We start from the raw sequence: 18061 nt of genomic DNA, 5'->3' as shown, positions 1-18061 counted from the left end.
GACAACCTAGCTGGAAAAGGGGGGGAGCGGAAAAACAAGAGGCAGTTTGAGCCCAATCTAACGGGTTGTGGGGACGAGGAGGAGTGTCACCTGTTCCTTTAATTTGCTCTGTTTTCTCCCCGCTCCATAATTGGCAAACTGCATCTTCGCAAGCCAGGACCGCGTGGTTCTCTTGGGGAGAGAGAGGGAGGGAGGAAAAGGAGGGTGCCTTTGGAAAGGGGGCTGCTGACGCAGAAATCCTCCCTCCCATCTCTCAGGTCTCTTTCCCCACCCCATCCCTCCGCTCCCCCGCAAAATCCACCCTCCACCTCGCCAAGCCGCCGCAATGCCCTCGGAGGAAATGGGTGAAGAAGCGCCCTGGAGGCATGGGAGGGCGGAGTGGGAAAAACCACATGGGGGAGGGAATCGCACATGCGTGCATGTATCACAGAAGACCTCCATCTCCACTCACCCTCTCCAAGCCCGGGAGGGGGGTGGGGTAAACCAGCCGGAGCACGCGGGGCTAGCAAAAATGCCACGCGTGTAATTCCCACGCAAGCCTGGAGGTGCATTGGCGAGGGAGGAGAGGATCTGGCCAGATCTGGAGCAGGAAAGTTTTTGTGTGGTGCGAGGGGCAAAGTTGCAGTCTTTGGGAAGGGGGTGGGGTGGGGTGAAGGAGGGAGGGAAAGAAGAGCCACATTTTTTCTTTCTCTCTGCCTCACTGGCCATGAAGCTCACCGCACGTCACTGCTATCCTGGAGAGCTGACTGATGGTCAGGTATTTCTTAGCAGAAATCAGTGTAAGAATGGAAATATCTGTAATGATCTCTGAACTATTAGGGAGGGATCCAAGTTGCCAAGAAGAGGTCAGTACTGCTTAGCTAAAAGTAATGAAAAACTGGTTATCAAGGAATGTGTGCAATGAAGCCCTGTTAAATAAATCATCTTTTAATTCAACCTTTGTTCATTCAAAGTGCAACTGTGCTTACCTTTAGCAGTTCAGAGCATGAGATACTAGAGATCATTCTGAGGACTGTGCACTATATATGCAGGTAAGACTTTGTTACCTTTTTTTCCAAATCTGAGGGGGAAGAACAGGAAGGGAAAGGAAGCTGAAAGTACTTTTTTACTCCAAATATTAAATATAGTTCTGCATAAAGTCAAATTACTATCAATAATTACCAAATATGCTTTTAATGTATAAAGGTTTGAAAGATGCTTGTTGCCTCTAATACTCATATTTGGAAGACCATTGAGTATATCTATGTACAGAATAGGATTATGCCTCCCTGCACAGAGGTATTTCATAGTCATATATTCATTCTTTCTTATTCTGCCTTTATAAATTCAAGGAAGCATAGTTATGAATCTTGCCTCATTTTATAATCATAACAGCAAACTTGTTGCATAGCTAGAAAAAAACTGATAGTGATTGTCCAAAAGTCACCAGTGTGATAATAGTGAACATATTTAGAGGGGTCTTTAGAAAAAATTCTACTCCTACCTGTATACATAGATCGTATGTGTGTTGTGTATTTTAAACTATTTTTTTTTACTTATTTTGCTTTAGTTTTTTTCTTCTTTCATTGTAAGCCACCCGGAGTCCTCCAGGATTGGGCAGCCTATAAATTTAATAAATGAAATTAAATGAAATATTCAGCATAATGTTTCAGGGTAGAAAATACTGCCAAGAAGTCTAGGGATCTTTTAGAAGGCTCAGATGAGTGGACAAGGCTTTTATAAATGAGTCGATTTTTTTAACAATCTTTTAAGGTGACTAAAAGCATCAGCTATCTTATTCATTGTTCAAATGGAAAGAACAATAGTGAAGAAAATCTGAATGCCACCTAGTCAATTCAATTCAATTTATTTGTGGCCAAAAGTCATTTGATAAAACAGTTCAACAAATATTCTTAATAGTCTAATACTCTGATTCTTGTTAACTTCACTTCTGGACCTAAGAAAGATCTTCCACATATTAACCATAATTCTTCATATATTAACTAAGTCAACAAGATTATCGTGCATCCGGAGCAAAGAAAGAGTGAGCAAAGTACATATTATTGCAAAACACTAAATTAGCAATATGATTACTAGCAATGGAGTTTTAGAAGAAAACAGTGTAAACAGCAACACATTAAGCTTTCTAGTGCCCTTGAAAGATGCTGTACTTGATCTTTCACTTCATTCTGTACTTTAAAAATAAACAAAAAAGGTTTAAGAGAATCACTTTGGCTTTGGCTTGACTTCAGAAAAATAATAACATGGGGAAAAAAAACATGTTCTACTCAGTTTTCTGTAGGTCCTTGGGTACTTACATGGCTATCTTAGGTGAAGTGAAGAAATCCTGAGGTATAAAGTTAATATATGCCGTGCTCTCTAGAAGTCATAAATAACATATAAGAACTAATGGGATGTATAATAAATTATGCCTTCATGCTTCCTAAAGACTGAAAAACGTTGACTTAGAAACTAAGGACTATCATTTCAACCTACCTGAGAAAGACTCCATTTCAGCATTTCTCAGTTCAGTTCACTGCATAATATCTAAGTAGTTCATCTTACTTAGTAAGATGCTATCTTCATCTAACTACTTTCATCTCCTTATCGAAGTGTAGAATTAAGAGAGGCACTGAATTGATTATCTATATTTTCATATTAAAGTTTCCTTTGAACCAAGCTTGATTCATGGGCAAGTGTCATAGCTTTCTCTGCAACAATACAGCAATTATTTGCCACTGGGGTCTGCCCTGGATTGTTGGTAGCACAAGGAAACAACAGCCAATGACCTAATGGCTGGCCATTGGGGTTCAATCAACATCCCAATCAAAACTAAAAAGCCACACACAACCAGGCACCATATAAACACCACACACAGAACAGCCAAAGCCCAGACTCTGCTAGAGAGAAGTTCCCTGAGGTTGGGCTCCAGCATAAATTTGAAAACTTGAAAGGCTAAATCTTTGGTCTGGTGACCAACTTAAATTGGAATCTGCCCTGGATTGTTTTCCATTTTCCATTTCCCAATCTGTTTTATAGTCCTGGCATTTCCAGTTTGTTTCTCTTTCAACTATTAATCACGTCCAACCCAGTTTAGCTTCATGAGATCAGCCAATATTGTAAAATATTGTGCAATACAGTACAAATATAATTTAGAAGAAGGTATGTACCAGCCATTATAAAAATGTTAGATGAAAAAGAAATTCAAGATTGCCCTGCCTGTGTGTGTGTGTGTGTGTGTGTGTGTGTGTGTGTAAATAAATTCTAGTATTGTACCCTGTGACAATATAGTTACAATAAGTCTGAGCTGACCTACTTTGAAGAGCTGACAAATACAGGCTCTGTACTGCAATACAAGCAAAATATTATTAGGTTTAAATTATATTGAACTCATTAAAATTTCCTTCTAAGAAAATATCTGTAAGATGTTATGATAAATTCATTATATGAGATGACCCCATCAGCAGTACTTGGTACATTTTTCCCATGTCAAAATGCTTTCTTTTCTCCCTCTCACTCCCTTTTATGAGTAGCTCGTTTGATTCATTTTATTTGAGCAATTTCCTTTAATACTTACTTTCTTCACATGCATGTTCTGGAAGATTTTTTTATATTCTCCTTTTGACAGAAATGATGTCACTTCGTCCCAGAGAATGCACACTGGTCAAAGAAGAGGGTGAAAACTATGGATTCTGCCTGCGCATTGAGAGATTCAAAACAGGGCATCTTATCCGAAATGTAGAAAAGAATAGTCCAGCGGAGAAGGCAGGACTAAAAGATGGAGATAGAGTCCTGAAGATTAATGGAGTGTTTATAGATAAGGAAGATCACGGAGAGGTGGGAGATATTTCATTTTGGGTTTTTTTTTCCTTAATGCAAAGCACATATTTTCATGCACCTCAACAACCAATTTGATCCTTGTATGCATTTATTCAAAATATTTTCTTCTTCCAAAGATGAATACTTCCAGAATCTTCTGCCAGCTTAAAAAAAAGCCCTCGCAAAGAAATATTTCTTCTTTTTTCATTCTCCATATGAGCAAAAGAATTCCCTTTCCCTTTCCCTTAACCTTTCTGCCCAGTCAGTAATGATAGGGGAACTTAAATGACAAACAACTTCTAAGCACTTTGAAGAGACTTATGGCTGATTTAATGTCATGGTGTTGTCATCCTTGTACAATAGAAAAGATGAGAATACGGTGAAGTCCTGAGAGTCCCCATTTGAGAGCATTTGCAGGAACCTGTAATGGCTGATCTTAGCTAAACCAGCTAAGTTCAACTTTCATATTTTCTAAAACATCAGATGTGAAATCACTACTCAAACTTCCGTAACATAAGTACAATTTCAAGAGAATAAATCCTATTGGTAGGATTATAAAACAGTGATTGCTATTTTGAACTAATTCTCAGAGTCATAATTTTCCCTCTCAATTTTACCAATCAACTTTATGAAAATTCTGCTTTTTCATTATTTTTATGTCTGCCATAGGCTTTAGGGTAAGGTAGATGTGCAATTAAAGCCAAGTTGTATGCATGTCAAAAAGAGGTGGGTTTTTGATTGCATAGTCATAACAGCTATTCTGACTTTTTAATCCTGTCTGTAAGAAACAACTGTATGACACAGCTCTGTGACCTAGCTATCCTCTCTTGGATTTTTTTTTCTAATTCATATTCTATGCTATTTCTTTTAGTTACCTCTTAGTCTCTCATTACATCAATTATAGGTGGCTGAGTTAATTAGAAAAAGTGTAACTCCTGTATTATTCCTTGTTTTGGATGATCATTCTTATGAAAATGCATTAAAAGAAGGGATCAGTCTTGAAGAGTTGGCTAAAAAGTCACCAAACCAAGAACAGACAGAAGAACCCCAACTTGTGCAATCTGGAGAATCGGGTTCAGCTCCACAACCCCGTCTCTGTTATCTGACTAAGGAAAAAAATAGCTATGGTTTCTCTTTGAAGTCTTCTGCAGGTAAGGCCAACAAATAAAAATAGGATGTAAACCTCTTGTGTAGGAAAGCTACCTTCTATAACCGTGACATAATTTTGAATGCATATTTAAAGCCCAGATTTCTAAACCATCTATTAAGGGACATTATTAGGATGAGCAATTGTTAAACTAATTAAAATAGGTCTTTGAATGAAGCACTCCTAAAATATAGAAATAATGTGTCAAGCATATATAACGCCAAATTCTGAACATATTAGACCATATTTGTAGGTATTACTCACAGAAGAAAAATATTTGAATGCTTTTTCATTCAATGCCTGGTGTGTTCTTCCACTGAAACGAATTGTGCTTTTTAGACGATACAAAGCAAATAAGGCTCTGGCATTGCCCTCTCAGTCATTCTTGGCCATGAAATCCTGGGAACTGCACTCCACAATTCTAAGGAAGGTGACAGTTTTCCGAATTCTGTTTATATTCTACTTGACAAACCCATGCCTATTATTGTGTCATCTTTTCAGAGATACTTAATATCTTCTTACTTAAGCAAGAAACAATTACCACAGGTGAGCAAAATGTAGTGAGAACAGGACTTCCCTTCCCTGTCTTCTCCCTCACTCCTCCTTTCTTCTCTCCCCATTCTTTCCTTCCTCCCTCCCCTTACCTTTCTAGCAGGCAAGTAAGTGGAACTGCTGGATGGGGAAGGAACAAACGATTGAGGACTGGCTGAGAAATTGTCACATAATATTGAAAATGAAGATCAGTGACTTGCAGCAGCTGGTGGCAATCACAATTTACCAATTTTTTTTTTTTTTTTTTTTTGCCTCAGGAGAATGAGTTTCAGATTTTGGACACATCTTTTAATTAGTCCATTTCAGGTATCTTGGTTGAAAAATTGTTGCCCTATGTGCATCATTTCAACTACTTAAAGATTATGACAAAAGTTTAATAGTTTTAGATAAGAATTGCCCCCATTGAAGTGTTAGAATTTTCCTCACATTAATGATTCTTTTGTTGCTATGGCATCAATGTTTAAATCATAGGGAACAGGAAAATGCCTTTTTCTTCAAGACAGTTGGGAGTCAGTCATCACACGAGCAATGCAAAGTCTAGAAATTTTGATTGGGTTTTGTCAGTTATATAAATAGGCTGCTTTAGATCATTCACAGCCTATGTTACCATGACCTTCTGATATAAGAATCCAGACTTTTGTTATATTGTTAAACCTCTATAAGGAAGTCATTCTATGACAATGTGAACAAAAGAAGTGACCAGAATGCTACATTATTACATGATTCTTTATATCACATTTGAGAATATACCGTACATAAGATATCTCTTCAGGTAGGTTTTATTTGCATGCCAGAAGTAGCTAGTGTATTGGGGGAGAGAGAGGGGGAGAGAAAGGGGGAGAGAGAGAGAGAGAGAGAGAAATTTGGTACTTAAAAGTAGGTGTAAAATGTTAAATCAAATTCAATGAAAACTGGAAAAAGAAGTAGTAATTAATAATTAACTACTACTAATCAGTCACTTAAGGGATGTGGTGGCTCAGTGGCTAAGATGCTGAGCTTGTTGATCAGAAAGGTCAGCAGAACAGCAGTTCGAATCCCGAGCGCCGCATAATGGAGTAAGGTCCCATTACTTGTCTAGCTTCTCCCAACCTAGCAGTTTGAAATCATGTAAAATGCAAGTAAAAAAAATAGGAACCACCTGTGGTGGAAAGGTAATAGTGTTCCGTGCACCTTAGTGTTTAATCATGCCAGCCACATGACCACGGAGAACTCTTCATACAGCGCTGGCTCTTTGGCTTTGAAACGGAGATGAGAACTGCCCCCTAGAGTCAGGAACAACTAGCACATATGTGTAAGGGGAACCTTTACCTTTACCTAATCAGTCATTTACACCACTATCATTGCAGACCCCCCTTCAAGCATCATAAACTGGGTTACAGCATAATAAGGTTTTTTTTTCAATTTCTGAGGCACTGAATGGGCATAAATATTATTGCCACATTTCTGCTGCCATATTAGTGTTGTTTGAACTAGACTGGATATGCTGCTACCCATTCTTTGTTTACCATGAGCAAAATGAACATATTAACAAGTAAATAATTATTTCTGTTTCTCCCATTTGCTTCTCATTTCCAGGACAGAAAGGTTTATTCATTGTAGATTTGAGTCCACTGGGTGCAGCTGTAAAAGCTGGAGTGCAGCCAAATGATCGCCTTATAGAAATCAACGGGGAGAATGTGGAAAACAATACACATGAAGAAGTAGTTGAGAAGGTACTTTAAGCCTTAACCTTATGTGTCAGCCAATTCTTGTAAATACTCAGATCAAATTAGAATGGTAATTTGATGGAATGTAGATAATTATTGTTCCAGTTGTATCTTGCCACAGCATGCGCAAATAGATCGCATGGAAAAAAATGTGTTTGAATTAACTCTTTCATATTAAGCAAGGTGAATTACATGGTCCCTAAAGTTAAGTACAACCTTCTCCTAATTGTGTTTCATCCTTCCAAATTAGATCAAGTCATATCTATCTCTGTGCTTTGTATTTTCCATTATAAAAATTTATTTCCAAGTTGAATAATAATTCTGAGTACTAATAGTATTACTTGATATATTAAGTGGTTAGTTCCAAAATAGATAAAAAAAACTGTGCACACCTGAAATATATAAATATGAGAAATATGAGGAAATGATGTAAATATCAATTTCAGAAATGCAGGATTTATAATGATGGTACAGAACAATTCTAGCTTCACCAATGAAAATATCATCAAAAAAGGGATATTGTTATGCACTAGTTGTATGTAGGTGAGACTGTTTCAGCCTGCAAGCAGGGCAAAAATATAAACTCTATGTCTATGTCCTTAGGTAAAAAAGTCTGGGAATCGGGTTGTATTTCTACTGTCAGATAAAGAAACTGACCAGTATTACTACAGATGGAATATGCAGCTGACAAGGGGAAAGGCCAATCTGAAATTATTACCTCACAAGCCCCGAAATCTTGAGCTCCAAAAAGATAATAATGGTTATGGATTTTACCTCAGAATGGAGCAAAACGGCAAAGGTAAGAATTAGGCCACAGGATAGTATAACTATGCAGTATGGACTTTACTTCTTTAACAGATGTATAGTAAATTCCCAAGCCATATAATAATTAATAGGAGAAATTGCATTTAAAAAACTCCATTATTTACTTCCACGTTTAGTCAGTTATCTCCCTTTGTAGTCTTGCATAACAATTGTTGAAGGGAAAATCCCCTATTCCAGTTTTATGGACCTGGCCTGGATTCTGCTTTCTGGTGTATAATCTTCTATTAGAATGTCCACCACAGAGGGCATATATCAAAATGAAAGGACCATGGTCAAGCTTATTATCTGCCTTAATACTATAGTTTGAAAACTAAAGTACATAATTAAATATTGGCTATGGGCCTATGCTTTGCTATGTTAGACTTTTCTGATTTTTTTAAAAAAATTGTTTTGGGGCAGGTCACTTCATTAAGGACATCGATTCAGACAGCCCTGCAGCTAAAGCAGGACTCAGGGACAATGATATCTTGGTCGCTGTCAATGGAGAACCAATTGAAGCACTGGACCATGAAGCTGTGGTAGAGAAAATCAGACAATCTGGTGACAACACAACCTTACTAGTGGTGGATGAAGAGACTGATACCATGTATAAAATGGTAAGGTACACAGCTTCAATGCAAGAATGAGTTAATTTGGAAATTATGTCATGAGCTGTGACATGGTTAGAAGGGGAAAAGAGCTGTAGCTGTTGTAAGGTTGTCTTGATGCAAAGTGTGTATACCTAACATTCTGAGAATATCAGCTTTAAATCTTTATATATACATGTTCTTCTAGCCTTTCTGGTTACAGGACAAGCTTCTGTTTGCAGCACTTCAGCATTAAAAACCAAAAAATAATTCTGGTAGCTTTACAGAACCGGGTTTGTCTGCATTGTTTTCTCTTGCCATGACAAATGAAGTCATGGCACTTAGTTATGCTTTTCCAGAAGTTGAATTCTGCTTCTCATAATAAAAAGAATACCCACCCTGGAATATTTCAAGCTCAATTCCCAGGCTTTTTTACAACAGCAGTCATAGCTACCAGACTACTTCTACAAAGTCAGAATTAGTTAGGTCAAAAGCCAGGATTCTGAAATATGGTTACTAAGGAAAAGATGCTCACTGCAGCTAAAAATTGAAATTTCACTGCAGCAATTTTTGACATTGTAATCCTGCTTCCATTTTAAGGATGAGGAAAGGACAACACAACAGCCCTCAGGCTGTCCAGTTGTTAAAATAATATTTGCTTTCCGGGGTGCCCAATATGTTGTCATGGCAAAATTATAGGCTAAGTAATCTCATGGGGAAATCAAGCATTATGTTCGACTCTTTTTATTTAAATAAAATCTAGAAGAGCATGTATTAGATCCATTACATACATAGTAAATTCCAAGTTCTTGCAAACATCACATTAAGAGTGTTGTTAAGGAGGCAATTTCAATATTTAAATGGCATGGTAACTATCTGCCTTGTATTCTGGATACTGATAACAATGTTTGCACATTATATTTTGGATTCTCAAGTGAATGGGGACTGAACGAATCAGTTCTTTTATATTATTTGGCCCCTAAGAGAAGTTATGTTGAAGTGACCTTGATTTCTCCTCTATTTAATTTTCTTGGGAACAATATGGACATGATTTGCTATTGTATGTTCTCTTAACTTTCCACTGATTTCCAGGTGATCTTTTATTCAAGTAATAATCAGGTCTGAACATGCTTAACGACTCAGCCCTGGTTGATTAGGTGTTATTTCTTGCTGTAATGGAGCAAATGCAAAAAAGGACTAAAGGAGCTGAAGACATACAGGACATGACATTTATAAGGATTAAATCGCTATCTGCCAGTTATCTTTTTCCTAGTTAATCTGATTTCCAGTCTCCATGAGTTTGAAGAGAAAGAGTTTAGCATAAATGCCATGCCACTTTGCTGCATGAGATTATCTTGATTTAAAACTTTTCTATACAATTCATATTTAAAATACAGTTGTCCTTATAAACCTTATTCCCACTCTGTCCTAATTACGTTTATGAGGACTTCTAAACAAATCACGTCATATTAGAGCCATACAACATGTACAGTTTTAATACAATATAGCTTATATTTAATAAAGGGTTTGATGTAAATCAGAAAAATCCGATAAGATAGCAACAACAGGAATTGCATAAACTGCTCTCAATTGTGTAACCCTACTTCAGCCATAAGGGCATCTTTCAATTTTCTATCAATCTTAGATTGAAACAAATGAGAGTTGTTGGAGATTTATTTATGGTACTCTCTTCCTCTTGAAATTATTGATTCCTTTCAAGATAATTGCCTTAATTTTTCATATTACAGGTAGACCTTAACTTATGACCACCATTGAGCCCAAAATTTATGTTGTTTTGAGACATTTGTTAAGTTGAATTTGCCCCATTTTATGACCTTTCTTGCCACAGTTGTTAAGTGAATCACCACAGTTATGTTAGCAACAAGATTATTAATTAATCTGGCTTTCCCATTGATTTTGCTTTCCAAAAAGTTGCAAAAGGTGATCATGTGACTTAAGACATAGCAACAGTGATAAGTATGAACCAGTTGGCAAACATTTGAATTTTGATCATTTGAGCATGGGGATGCTACAAAAATCATACGTGTAAATAATGTTCATGTCACTTTTTTCAGTGCCATTGTACCTTTGAATAGTCACTAAATAAACTGCTGTAAGTTGAAGACTACCTACATTATGGTTGGTTGTATAGTCAGTCAAATATTTAGACTGAATTTAGCATTTCTGTCTACCTATTGAGTCCTTCCCAAGGACCTGGAGTAGGCAGATATTATTGTTTGAGAGTTTTAAAGGGGTCATCATAGGGTATAAGCTGTTCCAAGTAAAGATGCCTAGATTCAAAGTGAAATATAAGTACATAAGCAATGATACCGTATTTCCCCGAAAATAACACAGGGTCTTATTTTCTTTTGACCCCCAAAATAAGTGCTTGGCCTTATTTTCCGGGAGGTCTTATTATATTTTAGGTGTAGGAGATGGTGAGTATGGTCACCTCATGGCTGCTGCTGTGTTGCAATATTTTCGGGGAGGACTTATTTAGTGGGGAGGGCTTATTTTAGTGCATGTGTTCAAAAGCCCGATTGGGCTTATTATGCAGGGAGGTCTTACTTTGGGGAAAACAGGGTAGGATCTTAAAGTGACAAAATTACCATATCAATCAAGAGTTTCAGAACTATTTTTGCTTTATTTTCTCTAATTTTTGCTATTTTCACAGGATGTAGGAACAAGAGTAATTGGCGATGTGATCTACTGATAGGCAGGAGAAATTATATACTGTAGTTTGAGATTGCCTCTGCTTATTTTGCAGATCTGACCTGTAAAAGTCTAGGCTATGCCTCAACTTTCCAGTGTCTTTTTCCTGACATCTGAATTTGTTTTAGTCCTATTCAGATTTTAATTTAATTCCCTTTTAAATGTATATTCCACTTTCCTTAGGAGCTAATGAAAGCATTCGTAGTACTCCATTATTTTTCACAACCACCCTCTGAAACTTGAATTCTGTTAGAGCAGCTGCCTGAGCCTCTTAGCACATTACCTCCCAAACTGCATTTCCTCCAGGAAAGGGGGTCAGAAGTTACCACAGTGGTAGTGGAAAGGGGCAAAATAACAATGGGTAATGTTTAGGCCAGAGGTGGCCAAGACAGATAATTTTTAAGTTTTATAATTTAAAATATACTCCATAAAGCATTTGGCCATGTGTAATTCTCTTTCCTGTTTAGCTTCTCTCCAACAATGGAGAAGTGCTTCAACTTGTCTATGCTATTATCCACCTCCCCCAGACCCACACAAAGTCCCTCAGTTGATTGTCAAAATATGTCAGTGGGAGTCACAGTGGAGTCATTGCTCAACTCCAAGAATCTGTCACCAAACTATCCTTTCTTACAACTTAGCTGCCTCCAGCAATTTAAACCTCCTTCCTTCTGGATTGTGAAAAACTGTAAAGAGCTGATGGACAGGAGACATCCATGGCATCTGCGTCTCCTCTGCTGTTCCACAACATGAAGAATTGTGCATCATCATGCTCCAGCTCATATTCATTATGTTTCAATTCATGTTTCTTTGTTCTTGGTTAAGGCTAAAATATCTCCTTGTCTCTACTACCAAGCAAGACTGGAGCCACGTCTGAGCATTGCGAAGATACCCAAGCATACTGAGGAAGAAAATCACAAGCCCAGACTCTGTAAGCTCACAAAAAGTACCACCGGATTCGGCTTTCAATTGAATGCCATTAAAAATATACCTGGAGTGTTCATCAAAGAGGTATTACTCCAGAATCTTAGAATCTTTTCATTGGCAAACAAAACAAGTCACAATTGATCAGGCAAAAAAAAGCACAGCCTTCTATCCTGTAGTGTGAATGTACTCAGCAGAATATAGAGATATATCTTTGTTCTCTGACTTACCAAGATACAATAGCTGCTGAATAAAAGGAATTTGAAACTGACACAGTAAAATATGTTCCAGAACCAAACATACTAATTTGTTAATGCTCATTCTGGAAACATACTTTTGGGGTTTAATATTAAAGCAATGTAATAAACCTTTATTCTCATATTTTGATTCCATCTAAAATAATTTCATTCCTTCTCTGCTAACTTTTTTTGGCAAAAGCATTCTTAAAATGTGATTGAATTAATGTTGATTGAATTAGCATTTTATGCACTTTAAATAAATTGTCATAAAATAGTATCAGATAATCAGATTCAGACTAATAATTATTTTTTAAAAAGTGTTAGTCTACAGTAAATGATAAATATATTTGCAGTTTTTTCCTAAAGTCCAAGTAATAAAATTTTCCACCAATTTTATTTTCCACATTGATAGGAGTGTACAAATAGAGATAGTCAGTATAAAAAATTCAATCTCAATTATTTTCAGAAAAAGTAACAGGAATTGATATAAATTCTGAAGTTACGATATGTTCAGTGTAGCTTAAGAGGTAACTTTGTGTTTTCGATTTTCACCCAAGTAAATTGTCTTCATAATCTCTTGTCATAAATTATGATAAATGATGGGGAAAATAATATAGAGCCATTACTTACAGAGACAGTGAATGTTTCCCTATTCATGGAAACTGGAGTTTTGTTTTTCAGACACTTTGTTACTTTAAAAGCAGTCATTTAAAAAAAATATTGATTTGTATGTACTGATAACAAACTTATCTTGTCATTACTATTTCACTAAAGAGCAGAAAATAAAAAAATATAGCTGCAGTCAGGTTAGGTGTGTCCCTATTTATCTGGAGCAAGGGATAAAGTTTGTGTGTAGTTTGTTTTTTTAGAAATTGCAAGCCCCTCTCCATAATGGTGCTTTTTCATGTTGGGGAGAGGACATTATTGGACACAATAGTTATCTTAAGTTTCTGCAAGCATTTGAGACCTTAATTCAAATATGAGTCTTAAATGCTCACTTGTAGCACTCGCCCCCAAAGGAGCCAATAACAGATTCTTCTGTCCGTCTTCTCAGATGACCAGCCTATCTGGTCCAAACATAGCAACACACCTTGTGGGATTTGTGAGGCTTTAAGATAATAGTCCTCTCCAGTCAGAGGTGATAAATCCAGAAACTCTGGCTGGATCAAGAATGCAGCCACTTCTGAGTTTTACCCTCGACTAGGATTGTCACCTCTCTTATGGCAGCAGGAATGTAGTCCACAACCCAGAAAGCCCAATGGCTCTGAATCTGTGAAATGGAAGTCAAGGCATTGCAACTGACCACATACCATTTTTGCACAAAACAAATGGGCTCCAATTGTAACACCACACTGTCATCTTGCAGGCACTCTCTATGCACGTCCCCCTCCCCAAATAGTCATGTCTTTATCCACCTGGCTACAACTAGCCCTCAGACACTTGAATAAAAAGTTAATTTGTATTTGTATGTACGCCACTTACCACGGACTGCCTGCTGCTCTCAATCAAGCAGAACAGCAGCTTCTACTACAGTAATTTCAGACAATCTAATTGCAGGTAAAAAAGGATGGACCTGCCAATATAGCTGGGCTGCAAGATGATGACATTGTGATAGAAGTGAATGGTACCAATGTAGAGAATGAAGAGTATGAAGATGTAGTAGCAAGAATCCAAGACAGTGGTAACAGCCTAACACTATTGGTGTGTGAAGAAAAGGCTTATCAGCACTTCTGCTCCCAGAATAAGGCTGTTACAGCCTCAATGGCTGACCCATTAAATGGTGACCAGGGTGAGCCTCCTGCTTATGCAGAGATACAAGCAACAGAGCCAAAAAATGAACTGGCAGAACCACAAGAAAGGGTGAGTTTCATTAACTTCAGAAAAATCTCACAAGAATCTGTGGCATCTGGTTATCAAACCAATGATAACACTGCAAATGATTGAATTATCTATCTTAAAGAATTGGCTTAGAGAGCTAAGCTGACCTTTGCTCAAGCTGTGCTTAAATCACAGAATGACTAAACATTTGTAATTAACCAGCTAGATTTGGTTTTTAAAAGATTTTTATTATAAAATTTTAAGCATTCATAATCAGATCATCAATTCATCTCACAGCTCAATCTATAAATCTATGAAGTTTATGATATACTGTAACTGATTCCCCTTAACGGTGCTATAAATCTATTTGCAGTCTTTCTAACAAGAGTTATTGCTTTCTTTCATTAGGCCAGCTCATCTTCCTCTGAAGAAGACACTGAATTGTGAAGATAGCAGAATCCAAGTCTTTTTCCATATTGTACCTGCTATTCTGAAGCAAATGTGCCAATACTGCCAAAAAAAAAATAACTGTAATCCTATAATACTTACTTAAAACCAAGTCACACTGAGAATTATTTTAAAATGAATGTACTAAAAATAATAAAGCTAAGCTGTTCTCAGAGCACACTCCACCACACAACACTGGATGCAAAGCATCACAGCATTAATTTCAGCCAAAGATGGTATTAGAGTACAGTACTAAGTCAGTACATGATACTGTGTTCTTGTCCTTCATTCCTCAGTGTGCAGGTGTTTAAAATGGAGGCAGAGATGTGATTTGGATATACAAATAGATGGTGTAAACCAAGTTTTTTTTCCCCACGTTAATTTGAACATGAGTAAAATCTCTGCAACCGGAGGTTTTTTTCCCCCAGAAACTACGATCATGCTAAATGAAATCACAATGAGAATTCAATTATATGAAAGAAGACTTATGTCAATTAAAACTAAGATATATTGAATTTATTCTGTGATTATTTTTGTCAACTACAATGGAACCTCCAGTCACACCTATAATCTATTCCAGGACTTTGGTCAGCACCCAATTTGGTTGTGATCGGAAGCAAGACTGACTGCGCATGCGCATGCACACACGAAAGGCATGGAAGGGGAAATCGCTGCAGTTCTAACTGATCGCCACCGGAGGATGTGTTCGTGAACAGTGTGAAACATTTAGCTAATTTTTTTGGTCGGCACCTGATTTGATTGTGGTCAGAAGCATTCATGACCTGAGGTTCCACTGTACATCCAATTTTAATTAAGTGCAGAATTAACTTTAGGTCTCTTGGCTAAGCATTAGGTTCTGCAAAGAAACCAAAGAATACTACGATAGCTACTTTATTTGGTCTAGTTTCTGATAGATACCGAGTTTAAAAATAAATTGTTTCATTTTATCTCATTTAAAATCCTGCGAATGAAAATAGGGGGGGGAATACTGTTCTCCCCCTTTAGTTATACAAATAATAAAGATGGCAAATAAATAATCAGTTTGTCTTTCACATACAACTTCTGACTTACCAACTAACATGTCAGAGCACAGTATTCCAATTGCATTCACTTGTTCCACCCATGAGCAGACTGCTCTAAGTTATTTAATGCAAGGGATGCCAATCCTGCCCCTTAGTATCACAAGACTGGAGCATTGAATTTTAGTAGCAAATTATCAAACTTCAGGAGCACAATTTCCCTCTCATCCCCAGCTCCCTCCACCTCAAATTAAAGGTAAAAATTAGAATTAGAAATTCTTTCCTTCCAGTAATGTTGCCCTCTTATGCATTTCCTGCTGTAGTAACAGAATAGTCCTATAAAAGAAGCCAAGAACCAACCAATGCTATATAGGCTTTTGTTATGAATTTGAGTGTAACATTCAGAGTTGTCTTTTTTGTGAAAGGATAATGAAGACAAGAGGCTCTTTCAAAGTAAATTTTTTTTTAAAAAAAAAAATCAAGATTTTTCCTATGGTTAAGATGTATGTTCACAGTCTTGCTTGGTTTTTCATTATTACTCTTTCAGCATATTCCTTTCATTCCTTTTTCTCATCTACTTAAAGGATAAAAAATGTTACTGAGTTCCCAATTCCACAAAGCTTTTTTGAGCCTTGTAATGCCAACAATATAGATCAGTGTTTCACAAACTTTGTTTTCCTCATGACCCTTTCCCATTTTGAAAAATTTATGTGGGACTCTATATTCACTTTTGTTTATATGTTTTTGTATTTATTGGATATTGATATCTTCCTGTCAGTTGATTCCTGACAACTGCCAGGACAAGTCTCTTAAATTTACTTGGTGAGATATTGGAAGTGGTTTGCCACTGTTTGATTTTTAAGTTGTGAGAGAATCACTGGCCCAAGGTCACCTCATTGGCTTTCATGACTAAGGCAGGACCAGAACTCAGTAATAACTCAGTTTCTGGCCTGGTGCCTTAACAACTACAACTAAACTGGATGTCAATATTTATATTAAATTTGACAATTTGCTGCTACTGCTTCTTCTAACATTTGCTCAGTAGAATTTTAATATTGTATTACTTTTCAATAAAGGCTGGCAAGTAATTTTAATTTTGTGGACCCAAGAGGAACTGGGGGGAAACCTTGAGTCCTCAGGATCACAATTTATGAAACACACATTTATGAAACATGTTGAAGCCAGTATCAAGTCCTAGCAATATTTCCTTATCAACAAACCAAAAGATATTACTGATAATCTGAAGGTTGAAAGATTCTCTTCAGTGCCACTATATTAAATTATTATCAAGATATTTAACTACTCTACATTCTTCATTTTACATATTAAACTTCCATTTTTGCACAAGGTTTTTCAGAAAAATTGTAGTTACATGGGAATTACTGGGTAAGTTCCTGGTTTCTAAGAAGCATGAGAAGAGCCTATCCGAAAAGTGTGTTAAGTTTTCCATTGTATTACATTAAGTTATAACTAAGAAATAACATTTGGAGGAGTTCTGAGAGCCAGATTAAGTTTTGAAGATGACCACTTTTAATGCTTAGACCTGACATTGTGAATGCTAATTTAATGGAATGAAAGGGGGGAAGTGATTAGCAGTGCTAGACACTGCCTGTTATTTTTGAGTTCCAGGAAGATAGGGATTTTTTTTCCACTTCAGTCAGAAACTAATAATTCATCAAACTTCGTTCCACTTCAAAGAAGAAACTTTAAAAATCTATAAACTGTAAGAAAAATATTGGGAATTTTTATAAATATTGTTTTATTTAGTCTTTAGAATCATTATCTTCAAGGTAAAGACAATGAAGCAAATATTTTGCCAACTCCATTGAATAAAAATTGCAGAATGGTATCATCATATTCAGACTTTTGAGAGGTCTCTAATATTCCCTTTTCTTTTTTCTTCTTCTTTTTTATGGAGCTGGAGGCTGTCCTTGTGAGACTGCTTGTCAGTCCATGTCTATAGTGAAGCATCTGATTTGAACCAAAGAAATGAGTGTCCATCATTGAAGAGTCATCTTAAAATGGTGATATGCCAATTTCATAATTGCGAATAACTGCAGGCTGTAGAATTAAAATAAATTCAGAGTGTCATATGTTTCTCAGGAGCCTGCTTATGTGCCAGATAGAGAAACAGGATGCTGGAGAGAGCACTGACAAGAAATATAACATCAAACCATCGGTGGTAGAAATTAAACTGTAATTCTCCTAAAACTTCGGTGATGATAGTACGATACTCTAAAGGCATACTCATTCGAATCAGAAGCACAGAAGACACAAAATACATTCCCTGCAAAGAAGATAAAGGAAACAT

At 36.7% G+C, this 18061-nt stretch overlaps 2 protein-coding genes across 2 annotated transcripts in view; one reads left to right on the top strand and one right to left on the bottom strand.

Annotated features, from left to right (window-relative positions):
• The first annotated feature begins 944 nt into the window (after positions 1–944).
• PDZK1 (PDZ domain containing 1) lies at positions 945–17725 on the top strand. Its single transcript, XM_032219532.1, has 9 exons — positions 945–1031; positions 3608–3816; positions 4703–4949; positions 7073–7209; positions 7807–8002; positions 8428–8624; positions 12129–12314; positions 14024–14326; positions 14693–17725. The coding sequence occupies exons 2-9, from the start codon at positions 3610–3612 to the stop codon at positions 14729–14731; spliced, it is 1512 nt and encodes a 503-aa protein (XP_032075423.1). The 5' UTR covers positions 945–1031; positions 3608–3609; the 3' UTR covers positions 14732–17725.
• The window catches only part of GPR89B (G protein-coupled receptor 89B), a 17262-nt gene continuing 16691 nt past the window's right edge, over positions 17491–18061 (bottom strand). The window contains exon 14 of the mRNA XM_032219535.1: positions 17491–18037. Coding sequence (XP_032075426.1) covers positions 17831–18037 — 207 coding nt within the window. The 3' untranslated portion in view covers positions 17491–17830. The remainder of the gene's footprint in view (positions 18038–18061) is intronic.

The sequence above is a fragment of the Thamnophis elegans genome, chromosome 6 (assembly GCF_009769535.1).
Source record: "Thamnophis elegans isolate rThaEle1 chromosome 6, rThaEle1.pri, whole genome shotgun sequence".
Lineage (NCBI taxonomy): Eukaryota > Metazoa > Chordata > Lepidosauria > Squamata > Colubridae > Thamnophis > Thamnophis elegans.
The sequence above is the reverse complement of the archived record's forward strand: the minus strand, read 5'-3'. Positions and strand labels throughout refer to the sequence as shown.